The 23,831-nt window shown below is 36.4% G+C and overlaps 1 protein-coding gene and 1 long non-coding RNA gene across 4 annotated transcripts in view; both read right to left on the reverse strand.

The window, feature by feature from the left end:
- Positions 1–23,831, reverse strand: part of LOC141533489 (uncharacterized) — a 135,221-nt gene that overhangs the window by 64,444 nt on the left and 46,946 nt on the right. The window contains exons 1-3 of one of the 3 annotated variants that reach the window (XM_074252408.1): positions 14,515–14,750; positions 13,637–14,435; positions 8,031–8,319 (exon numbers count right to left, since the gene is read on the reverse strand). In XM_074252408.1, the coding sequence (XP_074108509.1) occupies positions 8,031–8,319; positions 13,637–13,734 (387 nt within the window). In that variant the 5' untranslated portion in view covers positions 13,735–14,435; positions 14,515–14,750. Of the gene's footprint in view, positions 1–8,030; positions 8,320–13,636; positions 14,436–14,514; positions 14,751–19,168; positions 19,189–23,831 lie in introns of those variants that run through there. The other 2 variants (XM_074252409.1, XM_074252407.1) reach the window with 2 other exon arrangements.
- On the reverse strand, positions 8,666–11,691 carry LOC141533502 (uncharacterized). Its single transcript, XR_012480295.1, has 3 exons — positions 9,243–11,691; positions 8,836–9,161; positions 8,666–8,749 (listed from the first exon to the last, which is right to left on the reverse strand). It is a non-coding gene; the product is annotated as an uncharacterized LOC141533502 (long non-coding RNA).

Raw genomic sequence — 23,831 nt, forward strand, 5'->3', positions numbered from 1 at the left:
AGAAACCGTTCATCGATTGCCTGTAATAATTGCTTCAGAAAGTAAAGAAATTATGCTGTGACACTACTCCTTCAAATTTAGGCCTTCGTAATGGTGCTGCTGTATTACTGGAAAAATTGTTAGAAAGAGATTTGTTGTATCTTCCATGTAGGCATCATATATTTGAAATAGTCCTAAGATATGTCTTCAAAGCTGTTTTTCCAAATACTGTTGGTCCCAATGTTCCACGTTTTATCCGATTCCAAAAGCAATGGGGAGATTTAAATAAACTCAGTTACAAAACAGATTTAGATGATCCGAAAAATGATAATATCTTGACAAATGAAAAAATTGAATCTATTAGAACTTTTGCGACTGAACCTCTTGCATCACAACTGCCTCGTGATGATTACAAAGAGTTATTAGAGCTTACTTTAGTTTTTATCGGTGTCATCCCCGAAAAATTTAGTTTTCGTAAGCCAGGAGCTTGTCACCATGGACGATGGATGGCAAAAGCTATTTATATATTGAAAATGTACATGCTTCGGGAGCAATTGTCATTGAAAAAAGGTGAAGATAATAAATTACGGCAAATATGTGTTTTTGTGACAATGGTTTATGTTAAAGCTTGATTTTCGTCGTCAAATAGTGTCAAAGCTCCGTACCATGATCTACAGTTTATAAAAGAACTCAACAACTTTAAGGCAATCAACAGTAATCTTGCTACTGTGGCAATTAGTAGATTTATGAATCACTTGTGGTATTTATCACCAGAATTAGCAATCATGGCTATTTTTGATGAGGAAGTTTCACAAGAAACAAAATTAAAAATTGTCGCTAAGCTGCGTAAAGAAGACGAAACAATTGTGATTGATGATATTCCGGAAGAAGACTTGGATTATACTAGTGAAAAATGTAGTGTTAAACGCTTTCAAACTAAGAGCATAACTGAATTATTATATAATGATATTGACTTTTTCGTAACTGCAGAATCGATCAATTTTTTCAATAGATTCGAGTTACAAACAGAATTTTTAAAGATTCATCCTTCTGAATGGGCTCATAATGAACACTATAAAACTGCATTACGATTCGCTAAAAAACTATCGGTTGTGAATGACTGTGCTGAAAGAGGAGTTAAACTAGTGCAAGATTTTTGTAATCGTTATACTAAGGATGAAAAACAAATGCAATACGTGTTACAATTAGTTAAAGATCATCGTCAAATGTTTCCTGACGCACTTAAAAAAACTAATGTAAAAACTTCATGAAAGTATCTGGAATTAAAAATAAAAATGGTAATGTTTGTACATTTTCGATTCATTAAAATATTAATAATACACTTCTTTAATTGATTAATACTTTTCACGAAAATTATAGTTCAAAATTATATGCATAAGTAAAAAAAGTAATCTAATATGAATAATAACCCGTCTATGATTGTTGAATTATTAAATGACCAGAAAAAACTATGAAAAAGATTATAGTTTCAATTTAGACCGCGAATAACGTCAAAACCGTTAGAATTATCAATAAATGATAAGAGACCTTTTTTGTAGACCGTTAAATTTTGCATTAGAAAAGATATTTTTTGATGTGATTTGTTGGATAGTTTACGACGTAAAAAACTCCAAAGTAAAAATATAACTTTTCCCATGTTATTTTCCTTTAAAACTTTGATCGTCGGGGGGCGCGGGTTAATATTAAAATTAAGAGCTATAACTTGGCATGATTTTTTTTTTATAGATTTTGTACCGATTTTGAACGATCGTGAAAAAAAATTTCAAAAAACCCAACATAAGGACCACCCTAATATATATATATATATATATATATATATTGTGACATGGGAAATTTTTCCCACTAAATTTCATTATAGAGATTATTTTTTTTAAGCATTAATTAGTCTATAGTGTTGGCCAGGCTGACGGAATGCTGAGATTCGACGCGCCTGTGTCGCCCTAAGTGAGTTCCGGTCAGATTGCGAAGCTCGAGGTAAATAAAATAAGCCGAACCGCGCCAAATAATCAAATTCAGTATGGATTGATGCGTCCGAAAAATTTACTATGTAAACTAAGAATGTGTGTGAGAGAGAGAGCGAATGACAAAAGCAACCGGGCGAACCCGCAGTTCAGTTTACCATCAATGACCAGGGAGACATCTGGGAATGACAACGAGCAACGAGGAAAACCCGGAATCGGAATCTACGAATCACCGTACCATGAAGCAACGGGAGCACACCAGGGCTCCACCTGAACGCCGAATGGAGTACTAAATTGCGAGTCGACCAACCATCGACTATGGAAATTTATCCAACAACGGCTGATTGGACGCGCAGCTTTGTAGCTGCGCTAGCGAAAACACCACATGTTGCTGGAAAACGAAAAAGCCAGCAATTCTGAGCCGGACACCGAAAAAGCCACTGTTGAACCGCCGATAGTTTTGTTGTTACGTTACGAAATAAAGTTAAAACGAATGTTAATTATTATTACGAAAATTCAGTCGCTTAGGTGGTGAATTTACTTATTTTGTTGAGTAATTGTTATTTTGAGTGTCGATCCAGTCGACGCTAGAGTTTCTCTCGTGAATTGCTGTAATTGTCAACTGCCAGGCAGTCAAGAATTCAAAAAAAAAAAAAAAAGAAAGGAGATTTGGTCATTTCGACAACGAAAAATTCCGTGACGCCATCGCTGAGAGCCTCTGCCGCCGTCAGCACCGCCGACAACTGCTATCAGGAATTTCAAACCACCCTGGAGAGTCGACTGAACTGGGTAAGTGCGGTCGCAATTTGTTAATATTCCTGGGTGACTTCACCGCGGTCCACGATTACGCAGAGAGTTATGATTTGCAATTAATTAATTATTTTTTTTATTGTTATCGAAAATCAGATAATTACGAATGTTTTAATTAAGTCAGAAAGTAAAATCGTACCGAAATTCAGCAATTGCGTTGTTGAATTTAAGCTTCGGGGTGACGTCAGCCAGGTATTCGGTGCCAAAAAATATTTAATCCGTTGTAAGGAATGTTGTGTACAGTGTCAATTTAATTGACCAAAGTTTGAGATTGCATGCCGAATAAAATTGGCGCGAACCCAGGTCCATCTACGAGCGTAACTAGGAACTATACCTCGAGTTTTGTCCTGTATATTGCCCGCCGGGTAACAACAGTTACCGACGGTTCACTTACCCGCCACGGCGGATAATTGTTTGATCGCTTGTATCATCGAACCAGTATACGACAAATCGATGCTATTGATAAATGCGAAATTGGTTGTTAGGAAAGAAATACGAAACAGTACATTTTTTTTTGTTGTTGATTTTTTTTTTCATTTAAAAATTTGTTATTACGAAAGAAAGGCTACGACAATTATATTTTTGTAATTTTTTTGAAAACTCAAATTTATTTGTTACGAAGAAAGTGGCGATAATTAATTATATTGATGAAGTCGAAATTTTTGTTGTTAGGAAAATAAACGCGAACTAGAACATTTTTTTTCCTTCTCTTTGTTAATTTTTTTTTGAATTGGTTAATACGAAGCGGCGACATTTAATTTGTTTTGTTGAGAAATTCGAAATTTGTTGTTACGATACGATAAGCGAAACGATTATTTTTTTTTGTTGTTATTTTTTTTTGTTGTTGGCGATAATAAAGCGAATGCAATTAATTTCCTTAATTCGAAATTTTGTTTGTTAAACGAACCAAGAATAACTCATTATTTGTAATTTTGGTCATATTCAGATTCTTTTTTTTAATTGAATAGTCTCTGCGCATTACTTGTTTCTTTGAGCTGTCTCTATTTTTCTATTCTCTGGTGGTAAAATTATTCCGCCTCGATTTCTACACTCGCTCTACAAAATTTAGGATCTCTTCGACGTTGACCTGCCGCCCGATGACGATCAATTGCTGAATTCGAACCGCGGAACGTAACGTTCCTGGCGCCCAACAAGCTACGAACCCGGTAAGCCAACATTTAGGTGGAACTCCCCGGCGCTGTCGACGCCAGCACCGTGAAGAAAAACCCATCATAAATTTTGGCGCCCAACGTGGGGTTCTTTTGAAAAGATTCCGACGCGTCGCGACTAATTCGAGCGAAACTTACACTAAACAGTTCAGTTAACTAATTACGATGAGTTCAAGCGACGAAAGTCCACACGACCCGATTAATCAACGTGAATGCGAGAGCATGGACGACACCGAGAACCCCCTCGATCAACCACCCCGCCAGAATCCGATCCCGCCTGCTCGATCAGTCACTCCACCTTCGGGTACCTCGAAGCAGGGAAACCCGAATGTTGACGTCGACCCTATCGCAGCCGAGCGACGACGACTCACGGCTGAACGACTCCGTATTCAAGCCGAAGTCGCTGATTTGGAGCGTCAAACTCGCGAGTTGAGTGCTCGGGAACACTCCATGCGTACCCTCGATCAAACAGGGTCGACAACCCGGACCGTAAATGAAGCCGACGAATGCGTTTACGCGTTAAACTCTCTGCAGGTTAGCGAGATGCTCGTGACCCTGAATGCGAACCCATTGGGGACCTCAGGTGTGCTACGAGACCGACTTCTGCGTGCGTTAAAGCGCAATGTCGACCCAGATACGGTATGGACCCTGGAAGATCAACCGATCACGCGATTTTCGGACGATCTTACGACGAAAGGATCCTCCAGTCACATGGACTTACCTCCTCACTGCGTCAATGCGGTGGTGACGACGATGACAGCCACCACAACAGTCACAACGACGGCTACCGGCCGATTAACGGTCGATACGACCCCGACCAATACTGAGATGTATCTGTTGACTGAATCGCGACCCCGTATGTCGGTGGGCGAACCAACGAGACCCACCCGACCCATTCCGAGTCCCCGAACGATTCGAAGTCCGCCCCATGTACGATTCCCACCCACAGCGAACTCAACGATGAGCCAGGTGAACCATCAAGCTCATAATGCCGGATGTTCACCAATCCCGAGAGAAACTCACGACGTGGATAGTCGCCAGGGCCTCTCACGTACTGGTGGGGCTCATTATCAGCCTGCCATGTACGAACGGGTGTCCAAATGGAATTTGAAATTCTCTGGACAAGACTCGTCTAAACTGGAGCCATTTTTACGACGTCTCGAGGAATGCCAGGTGACCTGTGGTCTTCATGACGCTGACGTGTTGGCTATTATGCCACTTGTTCTCACAGGAGCGGCCAAGACATGGTGGACCCACATGAAAGGGGCCATTGACTCATACGAAGTCTTATGCAACGCTCTTCGTGAACGTTTCGGCGAACCCGATATTGAGTGCCGCCTCCTCGGCGAGGTCGTGAATCGCACTCAAGGCCCGTTAGAGTCAGGTTTGGATTACCTGGACTCTATTTTAGCGATGTGGGCACTAGTCAGTGAGCCTTTGCCGCTACGCCTACAGTTGAACTTCGCGTTCAACAACCTTCGTTCGGAGTATCACGTCGTGATACACCGTGAAGACTTCGCGACGTTTGGCGAACTTTATCGACTCGTACGTGACTTCGATCGACCCAGACGCCGCACGCAACCGCGTACTCCGGTCACGCCAAACGAAAGCGTGATGCCGGTGCTGACATACCAGCCTGACCGATACATGTCCCGAGTACCGGTTAAGACGACCAAATCGCAGGTGGCGGCCATTGATGACGTTTCGTCATCACCAAGACCACCAAACTCACCAAAATCATCTCGCAGGAAGAGGAAACCGTCCCCGACCTCGGTGGCGCAACAGAAAGCCGTCGAGAACGCCGAACCACTGCCACCAGTGGCTGCTTTGAACGTCTCGGCGTCAGATTTTGTGCCACGCGATAAGGTAGGATAACCTCGACCATTCACGATCGATCCTGGACTGAGAGGGCGCTGTTTCAATTATGGCCAAGCAGGTCACTTACGAACAGCCTGCCCGAGTCCACCCCGAACCGGTTACTGCTGGACTTGTGGTTCAGCAGATTGTACGACAGTTGGGTATCCTGGCTGCACCCGCTGGCAACAACGTCGGGCTGCGTCGTCGGGAAACGCTTCTCGGGGACAGCAGTAGCCGATCCACCGCTGATCTCCGCCGAATTTGGGATCGACAGCCAAAGAGGTGGTCGCTGTGGCTACTTTACCTCTACCGGACATCTTCGACATTGAAATCGAACCGTTCGGCCCTGCGAACCAGAAACCCGATGCGAACAATTCCGAACCCTACGTACATCGACCCGTAATCGAGACGACCGCTCAGACCCGACCCAAACATAAATGCAAGGTATGCGCATCGACCGAACAGCTATGGCGCTGTCGACAGTGTGAGAACGCATATTATTGCTCAAAGGAACATCAGGTGGAGGATTGGCCGATTCATCAGCACATCTGTGCCACACCGGATGAACGAACACGAATTTTTCGAGAATTAGCCGCTGAAATTTGTCCCGCGACGATAGAAGGAGACGATCAACGACCCTTCGTAAACGTACAAATCGGAGAACGCACTATTAAGGCCCTATTAGATACAGGGGCCTCAGTGACATGTCTCCGAGAAGTCGACGAACGCAATTGGGTCTATGGACTCGGCGTACGCGTTCGTCCTACGAAACATACAAACGCTGCCGTGGCTGATGGATCAGTCATGTCGATACATGCGCTCGTAACCCTACCATTGGCGATTGATGATGAGATGCGACTCGTTGAAGCACGCGTCATACCATCCTTGAAGTACGAAATGATCCTCGGAATGGACGCAATCATTGCTTTCGGGATCTGCTACGATGGACACACCCGTCGTTGGTGGACCAAACAAACCAACGACATTTACGATTGGGAATCGAAAACGTACATACACAAACACGACATCGCGGCGATTGTCGAAATAACGCCCGAACAACAAAGCGCTCTCGACGAGATGCTGGCTCGTCGACTGCCAGCCGTAAATTACACTGGTGAGACGACATTTACGAACCTTTTGACCCATCAAATCGACGTACAAGGACACTAACCGATCCGACAACGAAATTACCCGACGTCACCGATCATCGAAGCCGAGATGCGCCGCCAAGTAGACGAACTACTGGCTGCGGGCATCATTGAACCCTCCACGAGCGCTTGGTGTAACCCTGTGATCATGGTGAAGAAAGCAACCGGAGAATATCGAATGTGTCTGGATTTCAGACGACTGAATGCCATTTCGAAACCGTGCGCCTATCCATTACCGTTAATGACTTGGATTCTCGTCCAGCTAAGCGGTGCGAAGTTTATTTCGAAAATTGATCTGAAACACGCGTATCACCAGGTCAAATTGGACCCTGCGAGTCGGGAATACACCGCATTTTGTGTCTCAGGGCGCGGAATGTTCCAATACGTCGGGATGCCGTTCGGATTAGCTGGTGCACCTCCTCATTTCCAGCGACTCATCGACAAGATGTTGGAACGACGACGAGCACTCAAGGTCTTTGGGTACCTGGATGACCTGATAGTGGTAACCGAGACGTTCGAGGAACACCTCGAGGCTCTGGAGGAGATCTTCGACGCACTAGAAAGTGCGAATTTGAAAATTAATATCGGCAAATGTGAAATATGTACCGATGAAGTGCATTATTTGGGTTACCGCGTTAATGAGCAAGGACTGCTTGCTGATCCAGATCGGGTAAAACCCATACAGGAGTTCCCGAGACCATCAAACATGAAGCAGGTACGACGATTCCTTGGAATGGCGTCGTGGTATCGACGTTTCATCCCTGACTTTGCGACCCTGGCCGAACCCTTGACAATTAATGATGAGGAATGAATTTTTTTCTATTGGACTGAGAAAAAAATGAAAAACTGCGACGCGGAGAATCTTCCTATTAAAATTAAGAGTTCATATTTGGTGAGAATTTTTTTAAGGTGCCTAGTAACCCATTTTTCCGTATTAATTGTAAAAAAAAAAATAGTCGATTTTTTTGACCCACCTAATATATATATATATATATATATATATATATATATATATATATATATATATATATATATATATATATATATATATACATCAAGAATAATGAAAAAAAGTTAAATTTTACCTGAGATAGTTCTTGCTCGACTGTAGACGTTACATTTGACAAAATTCTATCTTGACTTTGACTCAAGCTTGTCATAATTGATTGAACATGATCTTCAATTGCGTTATTGATAACGCGATTTTGTTTGATTACAAAATCCTCAAGTTCAGATATAATATTATACCTACCGTATTCAATTTTTTTTTTTGTATCCATTACATCATCAGCAATTCCCATTATAACAGCTTGTCCATTACCAAGTTGAGCGAGTTCTTGTTGTACGGTTCGAGATTCATTTATGAACTCCGACCTTTAATAAAATTTTTAATTATATTTTATGTTGTTCAAACACGTACTAAAAAAATTGATTCGTCTAATTTGATTTGCTTTGTTAGTATTTAGTGAAGAAATAAACATCTGATGCTTGGTGAAAACCTATTGCTTATGAATAAAACTAATAGCTCAAGAGCCCAGGACGGCCAGACCTTCTTAATTTTATAAAAGTTGAAAGTTTTTTTGTAAATGTCACCTATACAGGTAAGAACGACCAGTGATTATAGAGTTTGGGTTGTGGTTACCTGGGCAAGTAACAGGTAGTACAGGAGTATAAAAAAGTACCTAAAATTTGTTAGAGTATGAAGCTCAATTTTTTTATATTTCCTTCGGGATAACTCTAGAAATCTTGTCATGCATTGCCGGACACTTATGACAGTTGCTACCCTCTGCCAGACACCCCTAAACTTTGATAAATTATAATTATACTTTTGTTAAAATATGAGAGCTAAATTTTTTATATATGGCTTGGGGACCTATGAAAATATGTTACCTCAATAGCCGGACCGTTTTCATGGTTTCAACATCTAGCCAGACACATCGAAAGTCCACTGTAGGTGCAAGCGCAAATACTTAGTCAATTACTATTTTTTAAGATATCTAATAAAAATTCATTTTATTACGTTCATAGCCATGTTGTATACAGTCAGATTTGTTAGTTTAATATTATAAAAATATAAAAAAATAGTATGATTGCAGGTAAAAAAAATATATAAACTTGCTTATTAATTTGAGCGTTGTCGATTTTTTCATTTTTTTCATCACCGCTACTCCAGTCGATGGCATTATCGTCCTCAACATCGGCTTTTTCGTCAGTTTCTGAAAGAAAAATAAGGAAGTTTAAACAATTATGAATAATTCAAAAATTATGTATCATAATTTGTCATAGTAATTATATACCTGATTGAGTTTTGAGCGAATCACTAACATAACTCGGTAGTTGATCCCCTTCAAACCATTTGAACTCGTATTTATCATCTTTTAATACCCAGCCATTATTGTCTCGTTGATATATGATTGGATTTTTCAAATAAGCATTATTCCAAATGGTATATAATTTTCTCGCAGTAGCTCGCTCTTGCGAGGTGGTAGGTTGCTAGCGTCAAAATTTTGCATCTTCTTTCGGTCGAAAGCTTCGTTTACATCGGAGACTGTATACTAGTCGATCAATATTTGGAGTCTAGCGTCATCAACATCAATTACATTAGGAACATTGTAGACATGGCATATGAATCTCTGAATAATATTGAAGATATTTTGTTGATGACTTAAATTTTCGATTAATTCGTTGTTATCGAAGTTCTTGAAAGCTTCCTGGTGCTCTGGATCTTTTTTCAATATCTTGTGTGGTTTTAATTTTCCCTTCCTGAAGAGTGCAGGATTAAAATCACAACCTGTGATGGTATGGAATCCAGGTTAGTTCTGACAAATTTACAGTCCAAATTCTGCATGTATATTGGTTAGGTCCACATGCCTTAAGTAATTGCCAGTGCCTGTAAGCTTCCAAACAACCGAATCACTTTTAAGGTGATGCATGTTACCAAGCATTATAGCCACAATCTTGGTATTAGCACTTCTTTTTACTATTTCTGCTGGATAGTTGATGTTACATGCATCATGATATACTATCTTCGTATCTGCTTCCTCGTGTGCTGGGCATGACAACTCTTCATCAATCCTTGAGACAACTTTGTTGGAATTATCAACAGTGAAAGAATGTCACTTTCTGAAATTGATTTATATTGTTTTGTTGCCAATAAGTGGCACTACTTCATCAGTAGCCCAATGTGAAATAGAAAAACTAACTAAAGCTTCTTTGAAATTTAAATTTTTCAACTCTTTCGCGAAATCATTTTGTAACAGAGTACACGGGGCCTTCCTTATCCAATGAAGGTCTCCGATTCGTGCTAGTGAGTTATCGAGCGATTTCCCAGGGCGCTGAGCTCTGAAGTTTGGTTTATATCGTAATAAATTCTAATGCCAACTTACCGTTACAGAAAAATAATATCTGAGGTGAACCAGACGCGACTTAGTGATATCGGACTTTGCCTCTAATTCGAGCACCTCACCAAGGAGAAATTTTTACGTAAAAAAATTACGACAATGAGTTGCAGCGTCGAGGGATTTGCTGATAAAATTAAGAAAAAAAAATTCCAGGTACAAATATTGTGTCTGATTAATTTCTCGGGTCCGCAGCGTCAGCCAGGCTTTATGTTGGCTGTGTTAAGTCCAAGGGCATTTTTAGAGCGGTAGCGTAAACGGTGGAAGTTCGGACTAACGGTAACAGAATACGCAACAGAAGTTTTAATTCCGTTGTTTTAATTATTTATGTGAGACGTTTTCGACGTACGAACTTACCACGCCTTCATGTGAGACTGACGGATTTAAGGTAGATAGATGTACTTACTACTTGTTGGATTATTTCTTATCGCTGGATCCGTGATTCCAGGGGCTGCTGTCAGCGCCTCTTCTTAGGATGGGCTCTTCGGTTGGTTCTTGCAGCAGGTGGAGTAGAATGGAGTTGGGCTGCTTATCTTGGGGGCTTCTCATTTTAGAAATGAAAATAGCAGATTTCTCTTCTTGTTTTTAGATTTATTTATAAACACTAAAACTTACACGTTCACAATAGTATTTTTAACGTAATTTATATTAAAGAATTTTATTTATTTTCAGCTAACGTCCTCCAGTCACCCGTAGGATAAAGTACGTAAATCTAGCTTCTAGAACCTTTAAATAGACCTAATAGCCGGATTCTCGCCTAAGTGCAGAGTGAATTAGAACTTTGACAATACGGCTCTCTCTGATAAATTTAATAAGTAATACGTAGCCTGCCGGTTTTGAACCGTATCTGAACTCGTTTTAAGTGCAGCGCAAATTAAGATAAGGGACTTATACAAGGCACGGGCCCGTCAAGTTAAGCGCGGAATTCGAATTAACTAACAAAGACGAGGCGTTGGCTTATATTTTATTGTGGCTTTCGCGCATGGAGAAGGCTTCCATTTGCGTGGGCGATTTAAATTTAGAGAAAAAATTTTGGGATGGACATAACAGCTGGAGGTCACCGCCATTTTGCGTTTGGTCACAATTGCTAGTTTTTAAGAATTAAAATTAAAATTTAGAATTAAAATTAGAAAAATTATGAAATAATAAATTAATAATACCAGCACTGATTTCGGATTATTAGTTAATTTGTCTAGGAAAAATGATTCGTTCTAGTCAGACTACTTCTTTTACACATAGTCCTATTTGGGTTCATAATTCTAGGAGCATATTTCGGGTTATTAATTAAAAATTCTCATGCCGTACGTAAAATAATAGTTATTAGTAATTGTGTAATTAATGATTTGGCTTAAACCAGAAAAACTTGGAATTGAGTTAACCAAAATTTAAATCATTTAAGACAAAATTTGATCAACGATTAAATCAATTTATTGAAATCTTTCAGTAAAAAGTTTTAGTAAAATCAGCAGAATTAAAATTAAATTAAAACAAGGAAATAGTTCAATAATTAATTTGGTATAAAATTTGAATTGTAAAAATCAAACAAAAGTAAAAATTAGAGTCAGATAATAGTTGTTAAAATGTTTGTTTAAATTAATTTGTTATAAGTAAAGAACAGAATATTTATAAATTTCGTTGAAAAGGAAAAATCATCAAAAGTGGTGCGACAAAGACGCAACACTGAAATAGAGAGTCGGCCATTTTCCCGCGACCAAACCCTGAGTAGAGGACACTCAAGGTCGAGACTAAAGTATTAATTCAAGATACTAAGAACTCTTGTATTAATAGTATATTACGTTGCTAGGGAGGGACATGAGACATTGCAACCCGGATTTTTGTTCCCTGAGCCTTCGGCTCGGGGAACAAAAATCCGACGTTGCGATGTCTCAATTCCTTCCCGTGCAACGTATACAATTTTTCATAACGCTAGGATTGAAAGTTTGGCTGAAATTAAAATAGATAAAATAGAAATTAGTAGGATTTTAGATTAACTTAGTCATTCAATTGATATTCTCGATAATGTCACGTATCCTAGCAACGCGTAACCAACTGATTGATTGTTTATTTATTCCTTATAACCCCAGTATAAGCACATATAATTAATTTATTAAGACTAGTAAGCTTATATATTAATTAATTTCTTTTTAAATAATTAAGTGTAAAAATCACTATTAGTTCAGATGAATCTGACACTGAACTTACCGGAGACGAGATTATTCGTAATTTTGATGATGAAGCCAAATTGATAACGGACAATTTATTACCTGAGAGATCTAAAGGGCGCTATATTTTTGCGTATGATCATTTTATATCATGGCAAAAGAAAAATAACACGGAATCATTCAATAAACATGTATTTTTAGTATACTTCAGAGAGCTATTGAAAAATCATAAGCCACCAACTTTATGGGGTCAATGGTCTATGTTGAGAACCACCATTAACTTGAGATATGCAGTCGATATTAATTCATAACATAATTTGAAATCATTTATTAAAAATTTGGCAAAAATCTATCAACCGAAAAAAGCTCAAGTTTCAACTTTATCTCAAATAAATAATTTTTTGAACAATTTTCATGATTCAATTTACTTAGCAAAGAAATTAGGTGAAATATAGATAAAAATATTTACAACTTAAATTTAATTGGTATAATGAAGAATGATTTAAAAGTTTTTGAAGGCATGTATTATCCCCAAAGTATTCATTAGGGTGATCCAAAAAAAAAAAAATTTTTTTTTTCTTTCAAACAAGCTCAAAAGTTTCGTTTGGGTGTAAAAAAATTACTGTAAAAAGATGAGCTCTTAATATTAATATTAAGGTTGTCCTCATCGCATTTTTTTAATTCCCATAAGAATAACATGGGAAAATTTTTTTTGCTTCTTCTGATTTTTGTACCGTTCAAACGACTGATTGACTCATAAATTGCTGTTCTAATCTTCATAGAGAATTGAACGCTCTACAAAAAAGGTCAAATAACATTTTTTGATTTGTCCACGCGTTCAAAAGTTCTTCAAGATCAAAGTTCAATTGTTCAAAAATTTGATCGAATTTTATAAATTACACCAAAACTGTTGGTTTCAGAGTCAAAATAAAAATCAAATTTTTTGTCAAATATAAATTAGACTTCTGATCAATGTTGACCGATAATTTTTTTTTTGTTCATTCAAATGAATATGACGTTTTTAAGGAATTTTCTTTGCAATAAATCAAAAAATAAACAATTTTATTCTATTATTATGTTCACATATATTTTATTAATAAGTTTTGCTTAAGAAATTGCTTGTCTACTTACATTAAATATTTATGATTGAAGTAATTTTTTATAACAATTTGGAAAACGTTGTCGATGGCCCCGAACAACCTGCAATAAATGCTGCAACTGTTCTTCATCTTTAGTTAGGCAGCGGTTATATTCTTCAATTAATGCAACACCCCGTTCAGCAACATCAGAAGTATCTTTATCTATGTAGAAATATCTTTTTCTATGTAATCAGAGGGTAAATCAAATTTTTTAAATAACTCCAATGAGTTTTTCGAAACAAAGTCGCTTAAATCGTTATCTAATAACGATTTTAAATCTACACCCTCTACATGATATCGCTGCTCCATTAATGTAGAGCCCTCTCAAGTGTTAATAGCATAAATCATTTTCTTTTTAATATAGATCGGAACATTGTCATCAAATAATGATATTGTGGCCAACTCGTCATTAAAATACCACAAATATTCCTTCATCTTTCTGCAAGCTTCTTGTGATACCACCGAGTCAATTTTTTTATTTAAAATCAAATTTTTCATCAACTCTAGATCTTCGTGAGGTGCTAGAATAGCAGATGTTGCCGTGTACCAAGCTTCAATGTAAAATAAAATTACAAAGATACACACTTGACGTAAACTTTTTATTTGATGAGGGGAAAGATGAAATTGATCTCGAAAAGTAAACATTTTCAAACTATAAATAGCTTTTGACATCCATCGCGCATGATGCATTGCACCAGACGCTTGAAAGTGTACGTATCGGTTGGACAACTACCAAGAAAAATTAAAGATAATACCAAAAGCTACCGGTAATCATCTCGAGGCTGAGACATCTAAAAAACCAAATTAATAAACATACGTTGAAAGTATTAGTTTTGATTGTATCAAGAAAATATAATGAACAATTTTTACCTGTAAGCAATCATTAATGAAATTAATAATTTTCATCTTATCTTCATTTAAAGCGCTTGCCACAGTTTCATCCTCTATTCCACTTTTATATTTGGTTTGATCAATGTCATCCCATTTTTTTTTAAAACGAAGGAAAATCGGGACGTTAGGACCAGATGTAGTGGTCCAAAAAACTTTAAAAACTCCTCGTAAAACAATTTCCAATACATGATGACGACAAAGAAGCCACACCAATTTTCTCCCCAATGCTTTTTCAATTTAAACACATGTACCTTTATAAATGTTTATAACAAGAACAGATAAAAATATATAAAAACATGAGATCTTGATTTTAAAGCGAGAGGAGAGCATACCTACGCTCACACTGAAGTCATGCAGTAGAAATCAAATATAATAATGTCGTAAGTACTTGTAATTATTAAATAAAGTTTACCTGTGTTGACAGCTGCAGTATCGAAACATATTGCTTTTACGTAAGGAGCAATGTTCCATTGATTCAACGTCGTAATAACAGCTAAAGCTTGTTGGTAAGCAGTTCCACTATCAGCTTTAGGGATTCCAAGAAGCTGATCAACTCCAGAGACAGAAAGTAGAATTCCTAAACGGTCAACAGACTGTGAATCAGATATATCGGGCAAAATTGTACCGTCCCAGTGGACAGCATAACGATCATCAGAACGGAATTATTTTTTCAAATCTTGCGCAATGTTTGATCTATGTTTGATGCGCGCTCGATAAATTGTACCGTAACTTACATTAAGAGTAGAAAGTCAGATACAACATTTGATGTCTGACTAGATGTTGTTGCTGATAAACCAGATAATAATACTGCGGATTTTTGGGTAACAAGCATCATATCAACAGCAGGTTCATCTGCCTCTAAATAGTAAAAGTTGTTCATTTAAAACAGATAATTATAGTTGATTGAGAAAGTATACTGACAGGATTTCTTAGCATTTAAGAAATTATTTCTTTAACCTTTTTCTTAGCATTTAAAAAATGATTTCTTAAACACAAAGAAATCTTCTTAAATACTAAGAAATCCTTCTGTCAATGTAAGTATAAATTGTAATATAAACTTACCAGCCAAATCTACAATCATTATATCTTGATTTTGATCTTCTTGTTATGTTAAAGTGTTATTATCAATAAATCCGAATCGATTTTTTGATCTTTGCCCAGCCCAGAACAACTCTTTCTCTTCATCAATGAATTTATTGACGTTTAGTTTGGCGATATCAAATGAATTTTTTAATTTTTGAGAAAAATTTGATTCTTTCTTCTTTTGTGCTACTGATTTTTTGTGCTTATAATTCCTCTGTATCTTTTTGACTTCATCTAATAAATTTGAAAGTTTTTTTCGTGCAAATTGCTCACCACACGTTGGAATACCAGCTTCGGACCACTTTTCTTGAACTTTTGTTATTGTCAAATTGATACTGTGTTTATGTTGAAATTTTAAAACTGTTTTTTGGTAGAGAAATACCGACATGACCTCTACCAAACTAGGGAATTTGCGTCCACTAAGATTTTCAATTGGATCACTCACAATACGACTCAAGTAATCCATGATCAACTTGAAATTAAGCTCAAATAATTTTTTCAATTAATATTATGTTATAGATAATAATAACTGCAAATAACTCTGACTTTGTTAAAATAAAAATGCTAAGGACAAAAATTTTTGGTTCAGTATGTTTATCATAATAATAACATAGCTCTGAAGCTCTGAGCTCCATCTATTGGGAAATCATTTTTTTATCGATGGAACAAGAAAATAACAGTGCTTATCGACTGAAAATTTAAAAGAACAAATTGACCATTTGTATCTGAAATTACAAAAATTTTTTTAAAGATATTTATTTATTTATGTTCCGTCTTATAGCAATGGAATAAATATTATTATTATCATTATGATTATTTATTTATTTATTTTAATTTTTTCAATCAATTTTTTCCGATGACCACATGTATCAGAAGTCTAATTTATATTTGAAAAGAAATTTGATTTTTATTATGACTCTGAGACCAACAGTTTTGGTGTAATTTATAAAATTCGATCAAATCTTTGAACAATTGAACTTTGATCTTGAATAACTTTTGAACGCGTAGACAAATCAAAAAATATTGTTAGACCTTTTTTGTAGAGCGTTCGATTTTCTATAAAGATTAGAACAGCAATTTATGAGTCAATTAGTTGTTTGAACTGTACAAAAATCAGAAGACGCAAAAAAAAGTTTTCCCATGTTATTCTTATGGGAATTAAAAAAATGGAGGACAACCTTAATATTAATATTAAGAGCTCATCTTTTCACAGTAATCTTTTTACACCCAAACGAAACTTTTGAGCTTGTTTAAAAGAAAAAAAGAAAAAATTTTTTTTTTCTTGGATCACCCGAGTATTCGTATTGATTAATATTTTAAATTCCACGTAATTCTCATTTTCGGAGATTTTTGAGCAATGAGATCTAGTGAATTTTGTCAAATGAATGTCCAAGATATCGAGGATGCTGGAAATCAATTAATCGTGACAATTAAAGATAATAAAAACTATTATCCCCGGAGTTTTATCATTGGCAAAGAGTATCATGCAATTGTTAAGAAATACATGGATCTACGCCCAAAAAACATTGATACGGGAAGATTTTTCATCAACTATCAAAAGGGAAAGTGTACTTACCAGGTAATGGGTAAGAATAAGATCAGCGAAGTACCGAAAATCGTAGCTATTTGTTTACAATTGGAGAATCCGGAGACCTACACCGACCATTGCTTCCGACGTTCGGCTGCAACAATACTTGCAAACTCCGGGGCAAGTATAACTGCTGTTGAACAACTTGGCGGATGGCGATCAAGTACAGTGGCCGAAGGATATGTTGAAAATTCATTGGCAAATCGACAAAAACTGTACCAGAAGTTAATTAGTTCAGATCACAATTCACCATCTACATCTACTGCTATTCAAACACCTTTACCTCAAGTTGAAGACTCAAGACTGGGGAAAATTCATGAAAAAATGTCACCTGATTTACCTGATAACGATTCTTTTATCCTTATTGAATCCAATGAGAATCTCGAAGTCAATGAAAATTCAAGCCTGTTGCAATCTATTGAGCATAAAGATATTGAAAATTCAGCAGCCGCAAAACCAAAAAATATAGCGTCAACAAAATCAACTCCTCAAATCGATGAACATAATCGCCGTTATTTGCAAGAAATTCAAATTCGCAATAGTAACAAGAAGCCGAAGACTCGTCGCTTAAAACCACAAATTAGCAACAATAACTTGAATGCAGCAGAAATTGAAAATGATGACGTCAATAATATCACTGTCTATTCATCATTCGTCAAAATAGAAAAAAATACCATCAAGAAAGTTGTAACTAACAAAAATTATTATTGTAACTGTCAAGACAACAAAAATGATTAATTTTTTTACCAATGTTTAATTTGATACTAACTGTTAAAATTTACCACATTTCTGTTATGATAGTTAAATACTCAGTTTATTTTCATTTGATGCAAATTCTAATTGTTTGCAATTAATATATCAATCACATGTTGTATAATTTTATAATAATTAATTCGTTTTGTTAAAAAATAAAACATTAATTTTTTAGCCAATACTCTTATTCTATTTAATTATAAAAGGCATGCATACGTGTATATATATTATTGATTCATTAATTTAAGTATCAATGATAAGCTAAAAAGAGTATTATTGAGTTTCGATGTATTTAAAAGTTTTTAAATAACTGAAAATTGTAAAAAAATTCTTGTTATTATGTGATACATACGAATTATTACAAGGAAATTGTGAGGTTAAACTATGTGATCTGTCATAACTTTGACGTTTAAAAATATATATATTCCATGGGGACTAAAGTTGACACATGCGCTCTAAATTAATTCGTCATTGGGCCGGGAAGCAATGTGGTACTTTCATTACTGAAATTACTATTGAAAGTCGAACTTTCAATCCAGGCGTTATAAAAATGGTTATTGTTGTAAAATTAAGAAAACGGCATTAATTCATTCATTAGGAACATTATAATAAGGAAATGAAAAATAAGAATGGAATTATATTATTAATAGAAAATCGTTTATTATATTATTGTTAGTATAGAATTTATAAATAGTGAGGTTGTGTGTGCGTAAAGAGTCTACCTCGGTTTCATGGTATACTCTTCTGGCTTCGGGATAGATCTCTTAGAGTAAGATGAGAGTCCGTGGGACAGCGTGCGCTGTGTGGACAGGGTGTGTAGTAACGTGAGGGTCCGGTGGACAGCACGAAGTCGATAGAGTAGCGTGAGGGTCTAGTGGCAAGCGGGCACTGCAGCGACGTGAGGGTCAGTTAGACAGCGCGAAATATAAACGTATGTGAGTTGTAAGTGAATGACATTATCCTATGAATTTTTATATATTGATTTGTTGGCCTTTATCTCAATTGTAAAAAGGAATTTATCATTACAAGATGAAGAACTTCATTCATAATACTTAATTCTGGTGTTACTTCGGGCTGAAAATTCATATATTATCATTTTCATACATTAAATGAAATAACATTGTTAACTAATACTATGTATTTGAAAGCTATTTCAAATATCTAACATATTTAAATAATTTGAATTAATTTTATTCAATGTATACATACCTCATGACTTGCTAAATTAATTCTGCCAAAATTAATTTTTTTTGGCCACTGAAGTTCCTAAATCCTAGAATTAAAGATAAGATTTATAAGATTTAAAGATCCTATGTGTTAATTAAGTATTTTTTTTTCTTTGGAAAAATAGTTTATTGAGATAATGCTTATTAACGATACCGCATTAACTTGACGTTTTAGGTTCCCAGTCGAATCATCATTTACTTCTTCGTTATCATCATCAATTACAACTTCAATTGGAGATGTGATCCCATCAAGAACATTTAGTTTTTTTTTTTCAATACTTCGATTGAATCTAAATTAAGAAAAAAATCAAAATTAATACTATTTATATATTGTAAAACTTAAAATATATTTACGTATCGTCTATGTCTCTTTACTTGATGATATATTGGCAATATTTTCATTATTATTAAATTAAAATTTAATAATAGCAATGGACTAATGAACTTTGAAATAATTTTTTTATGTGAAAATAATTAAAACTATTGCCAGATACTGCTATTATCATTGCGTTAAATGTTGTCCACCCACCCAGTGGTTTTTTTTAGAATCGCGTCACTCGACTACGTAAATTTTTGTCGGTTCTTCTCAATCTTTCTGATATTTTTCACAATTAAATTTCCTTATCCACTCGACATTAATTCTATATGTATTTTTTTGTCATCTGGCCCACCTACCAACTTCAGCAACGCAAACATTTTTTTCGACATCCTGTCGAGATATGTATGTGTTAATATAGAATCGATGTGTTATTGTATTAGTTCATTTTTAATTTTTTTGTGTGATCAGGATTTAAATCAGCCTTCATTTTAGTAATGTTTCTATTTTTTAAATCTATATTTTTTTTCCTTTTCATACTAATGCGTATAAAAAAAATTCGGAAAACGGTTGACCCTGACGTCTATCCCTGCAACTTCCCGCTACTTTCGTAATTAAGCGCTCAAAATTGCACTTATTATGTTTTTGAGCTCTTCGAGCTCAAAAATCTAATTTTCTTGTAGTTTTGAGAACTATCGAATGGATCAACCGATTTTCACGCGGTAGGCGGCATAAGACGCAGTTTTATCATTTTCATATGTTATTTTCAGGTTTTAATTGATTGAATCGCAAATTTCAGAGTAATACCGAAAAAACACTTTTTTAGGTTTTCTTTTGTTCACGACATCTTACGAACGAATCAACTGATTTTGACCGGACTGGCGATGATCGACGCAGTTTTTGATGTTAAGAACTAATTAGTTTTTAGGATTAATAGGTAAAGCCGTTTAAAAGTTATTCCAAGAAAACCACTATTCGAAAAAAACTTTTACAAGTTATTTTGCAATTTCTCAAAATCGACCAGTCCGAATCGGTTCAAATATTCAAGAAATCTGAGTTTAGTCAAGCCCTTCCGAATGGCGCCAACCGCGATCAAATTGGTTAAGCCGTTCAAAAGTTATATGCGGGTTACACACACACACACACTCCCACACACACACACACACACACGCACACGCGCGCGCGCGCGCGCGCGTACAGACATATGGACATCATCGCGGGAATAGTCAGGGAAGCTTCTTAGGACCTCAAAACGTCAAGACCTGATGAGAACTCGATTTTCGAAAAACGGGGTGAAACCAATAACTTCCCGATTTTTGAAAATTTTCAATTTTTGTAGTGGGAAGTTAAAAAAATCAGAAATACTATGTAATTCTTTTTCAGATGAACATTTTTAAATTACATGTATTTTTCTATTATAGTTGCTGTCGCTAAAATTTGAATAGTTTTAAAAAATAGTAAATACTTACTTTTTAAATTAATGATTTAATCAATTTGTTTATTTATTTATTGTTGTAAATTTTTTTTCCACAGCTAGAAGTTCCAATGATCTAAAGTGCTTTCCGTTTTGTTAAAAATGATTCTAAAACGCATTTAGTTTTCCAACTCCCGTTGCTTCCAACTCAACTTTTCATTTTTTTTTTTTTTTGGCGGGAAAATAGTGAACATTGATAATAATATTTAAACTAAAATAATACATACACTACTGGAAAAAATTAAGGGATCAAAAAAAAATTCCAAATTTTTCGGTAGTTTTCAACAGGCCGTAACTTTGAGAGAAATGGTCGTACAGGAAATAAAAAAAAAGGAAATTGTAGCTCCAAGTGTCTAGTTTTTGGATTAGAACTTCAAAATTTTGTAGCCTCCGCGGTTTCTGAGTAATCGTAGAAAAACCAGCAACAAAAAAATTCTCAAAATTTTTTTAGTTTTTTTTTTGGTCTACGGGCGTGGAAAAAATTTTTTTAGCTTAACCACCATACGGATCGGATACTTTGTTCATTTAGCTTTAATTTCTTTTGTTAAACACCCTGATACGTCCACTCCTCGCTGAGATATCGGTCTTCAAATGGAAAAGGATCTTTTTGTCTTTGATTATCGATATCTCAGCAACCAATGATCGCACAGAAAGTTAAAGGTGGGTTTCAAGAACTTGAATGAATTCCCTTAACAACTGTCCATTGTTTTTCGAAAAAAATTTTTTCTTTCCGTCACATGAATTTGAAAATGCAACAAAAAAAGGGCTTTTAGTGGTTTTTGGAAAATCAAGCGCTGGATCGAAAATATTGAGGAAACCACTAATGTTAAGTGTGCCTTTTACAGTTCAATATGTCCACAAAAACCCTACAAAGAATCAAATTAATCCAGCCAGCCGTTTTTTTGTTTCACTTGATCGAATTTTTGAAAAAATTAAAGGATCACGTTTTTTGCTCTGAAAAGCTCATAATTTTTAAAAATGAGAAAAAAAATTGTTTTTTCGAGCTTTTTCCACATTTTTGTTCCAGAAAGTGCTTAAATTGAAAAAAAAAAAATTTTTTTAAAAAATTTTTTTCGAAAAAAAAATTAAAAAAAAAAATTTTTTTTGGAAAAACTTTTTTTTTAACAAGTTAAGGAAACTCAAAAAACCATCGCCCAATGATTTTTATCACCTTTCCACCGCTGCATTCCTTGATTCTACTGATCTCCTTTTAATTAAATTAATAAAAAAAGTTAATACCCCCAATCGAATTTCGATTTTTTTCATACGCTTTTCGGAGTTTTTTTTTTCTTTTCTTTTTGTGAATCCTTAGCAAATTGCTTCATTCAACAGTTTTTTTCAAAACTAATCCCTCTGCGCTAAAAAAAATTTTTTTTAATTTTTTGGTCAAAATTGAAAATTTCTGACTTTTGATTCTTAGTCATGGTTAGACGACATTTATCGGAGGTGGAAGTGGCTCGGTTAGTGACTCTTATCGACGAAGGTTACACTCAACATGCAGTTGCTATCCGGATGGGTGTAAGTCATATCTGTCGTATCTCGAGCTTATACCAGATACCAAGAGACGAATCAATATCATCGTCGCCCCGGACAAGGTCGCCATCGAGTCACTAATGCCCGCGATGATCGAACAATTGTTAGAGAAGTTCGTCGACAACCTTTCGTCAATGCGAATATTGTCGCTCGAAACTTCCCCAATCGCAGACAACAGCGACGACGGCATCAAGTGCGAAAAATTTGCTCTCGAACAATCATCAACCGTCTTCGTGAAACTGGGTTACACGCACGACATCCTAATCGTGTACCCCTGTTGACAGCAAGACATCGTCGAGCTCGTTTAGCGTATGCTTACGATCATCGAAATTGGAATTTGAGGGAATGGACAAATGTTTTATTCACTGGTGAGTCTCGTTTTAATCTGTATGGCAACGATCGACGTCCTCTCGTTTAGCGCCGTCGTGGAGAACGTTTTCGCCAGAACTTTGTCCGTCCAGTCGTTGCCTACGGCGGTGGATCAGTTATGGTGTGGGGCGGCGTTTCACGAAATTGGAGAACACCTTTGGTAATTGTACGCGAAAATTTGACAGCTAGACGTTACATCAACCAAATTTTAAGGCCCATTGTTCTGCGCAGACGACAACATCTGAGGTCGTTCATATTGATGCAAGATAATGCACGTCCACACACAGCCAACATTACCCGGCGCTTCTTTGAGCGGCATGACATCACATTGTTGCGACACCCAGCAATGAGTCCAGATCTCAACCCCATAGAGCACGTTTGGGACATAATGGGCCGTCGGTTGCGCAGAGAGTATCCAAATTTGCAGAACTTAGCTGCTTTGGAGCGCGCGCTTCAGCACATTTGGAATACCATTCCGCAGCCTCAAATTACCGTCTGCATAAACATGGCTGAACGTTTGAGAGCCGTTATTGAAAACAGGGGTGGTAATACCCGGTATTGAACCAACAAAAACCTTCAGAGAATGAGTTTGGAGTCATTAAATACGGTGGAACGGACGAGCCACCGGGTCTCAATTCTCCTGAAATACCTCACACACACACACACACACACACACACACACACACACACACACACACACACACACACACACACACACACACACACACACACACACACACACACACACACACACACACACACACACACACACACACACACACACACACACACACACACACACACACACACACACACACACACACACACACACACACACACACACACACACACACACACACACACACACACACACACACACACACACACACACACACACACACACACACACACACACACAGAAGCGTAAATCCGACCGCGCGACCTCCACGTGGT

Source organism: Cotesia typhae, unplaced genomic scaffold, assembly GCF_013202065.1.
Source record: "Cotesia typhae breed Kobodo isofemale line unplaced genomic scaffold, CoteBio_Ctyphae contig_9, whole genome shotgun sequence".
In the NCBI taxonomy this organism is placed as follows: domain Eukaryota; kingdom Metazoa; phylum Arthropoda; class Insecta; order Hymenoptera; family Braconidae; genus Cotesia; species Cotesia typhae.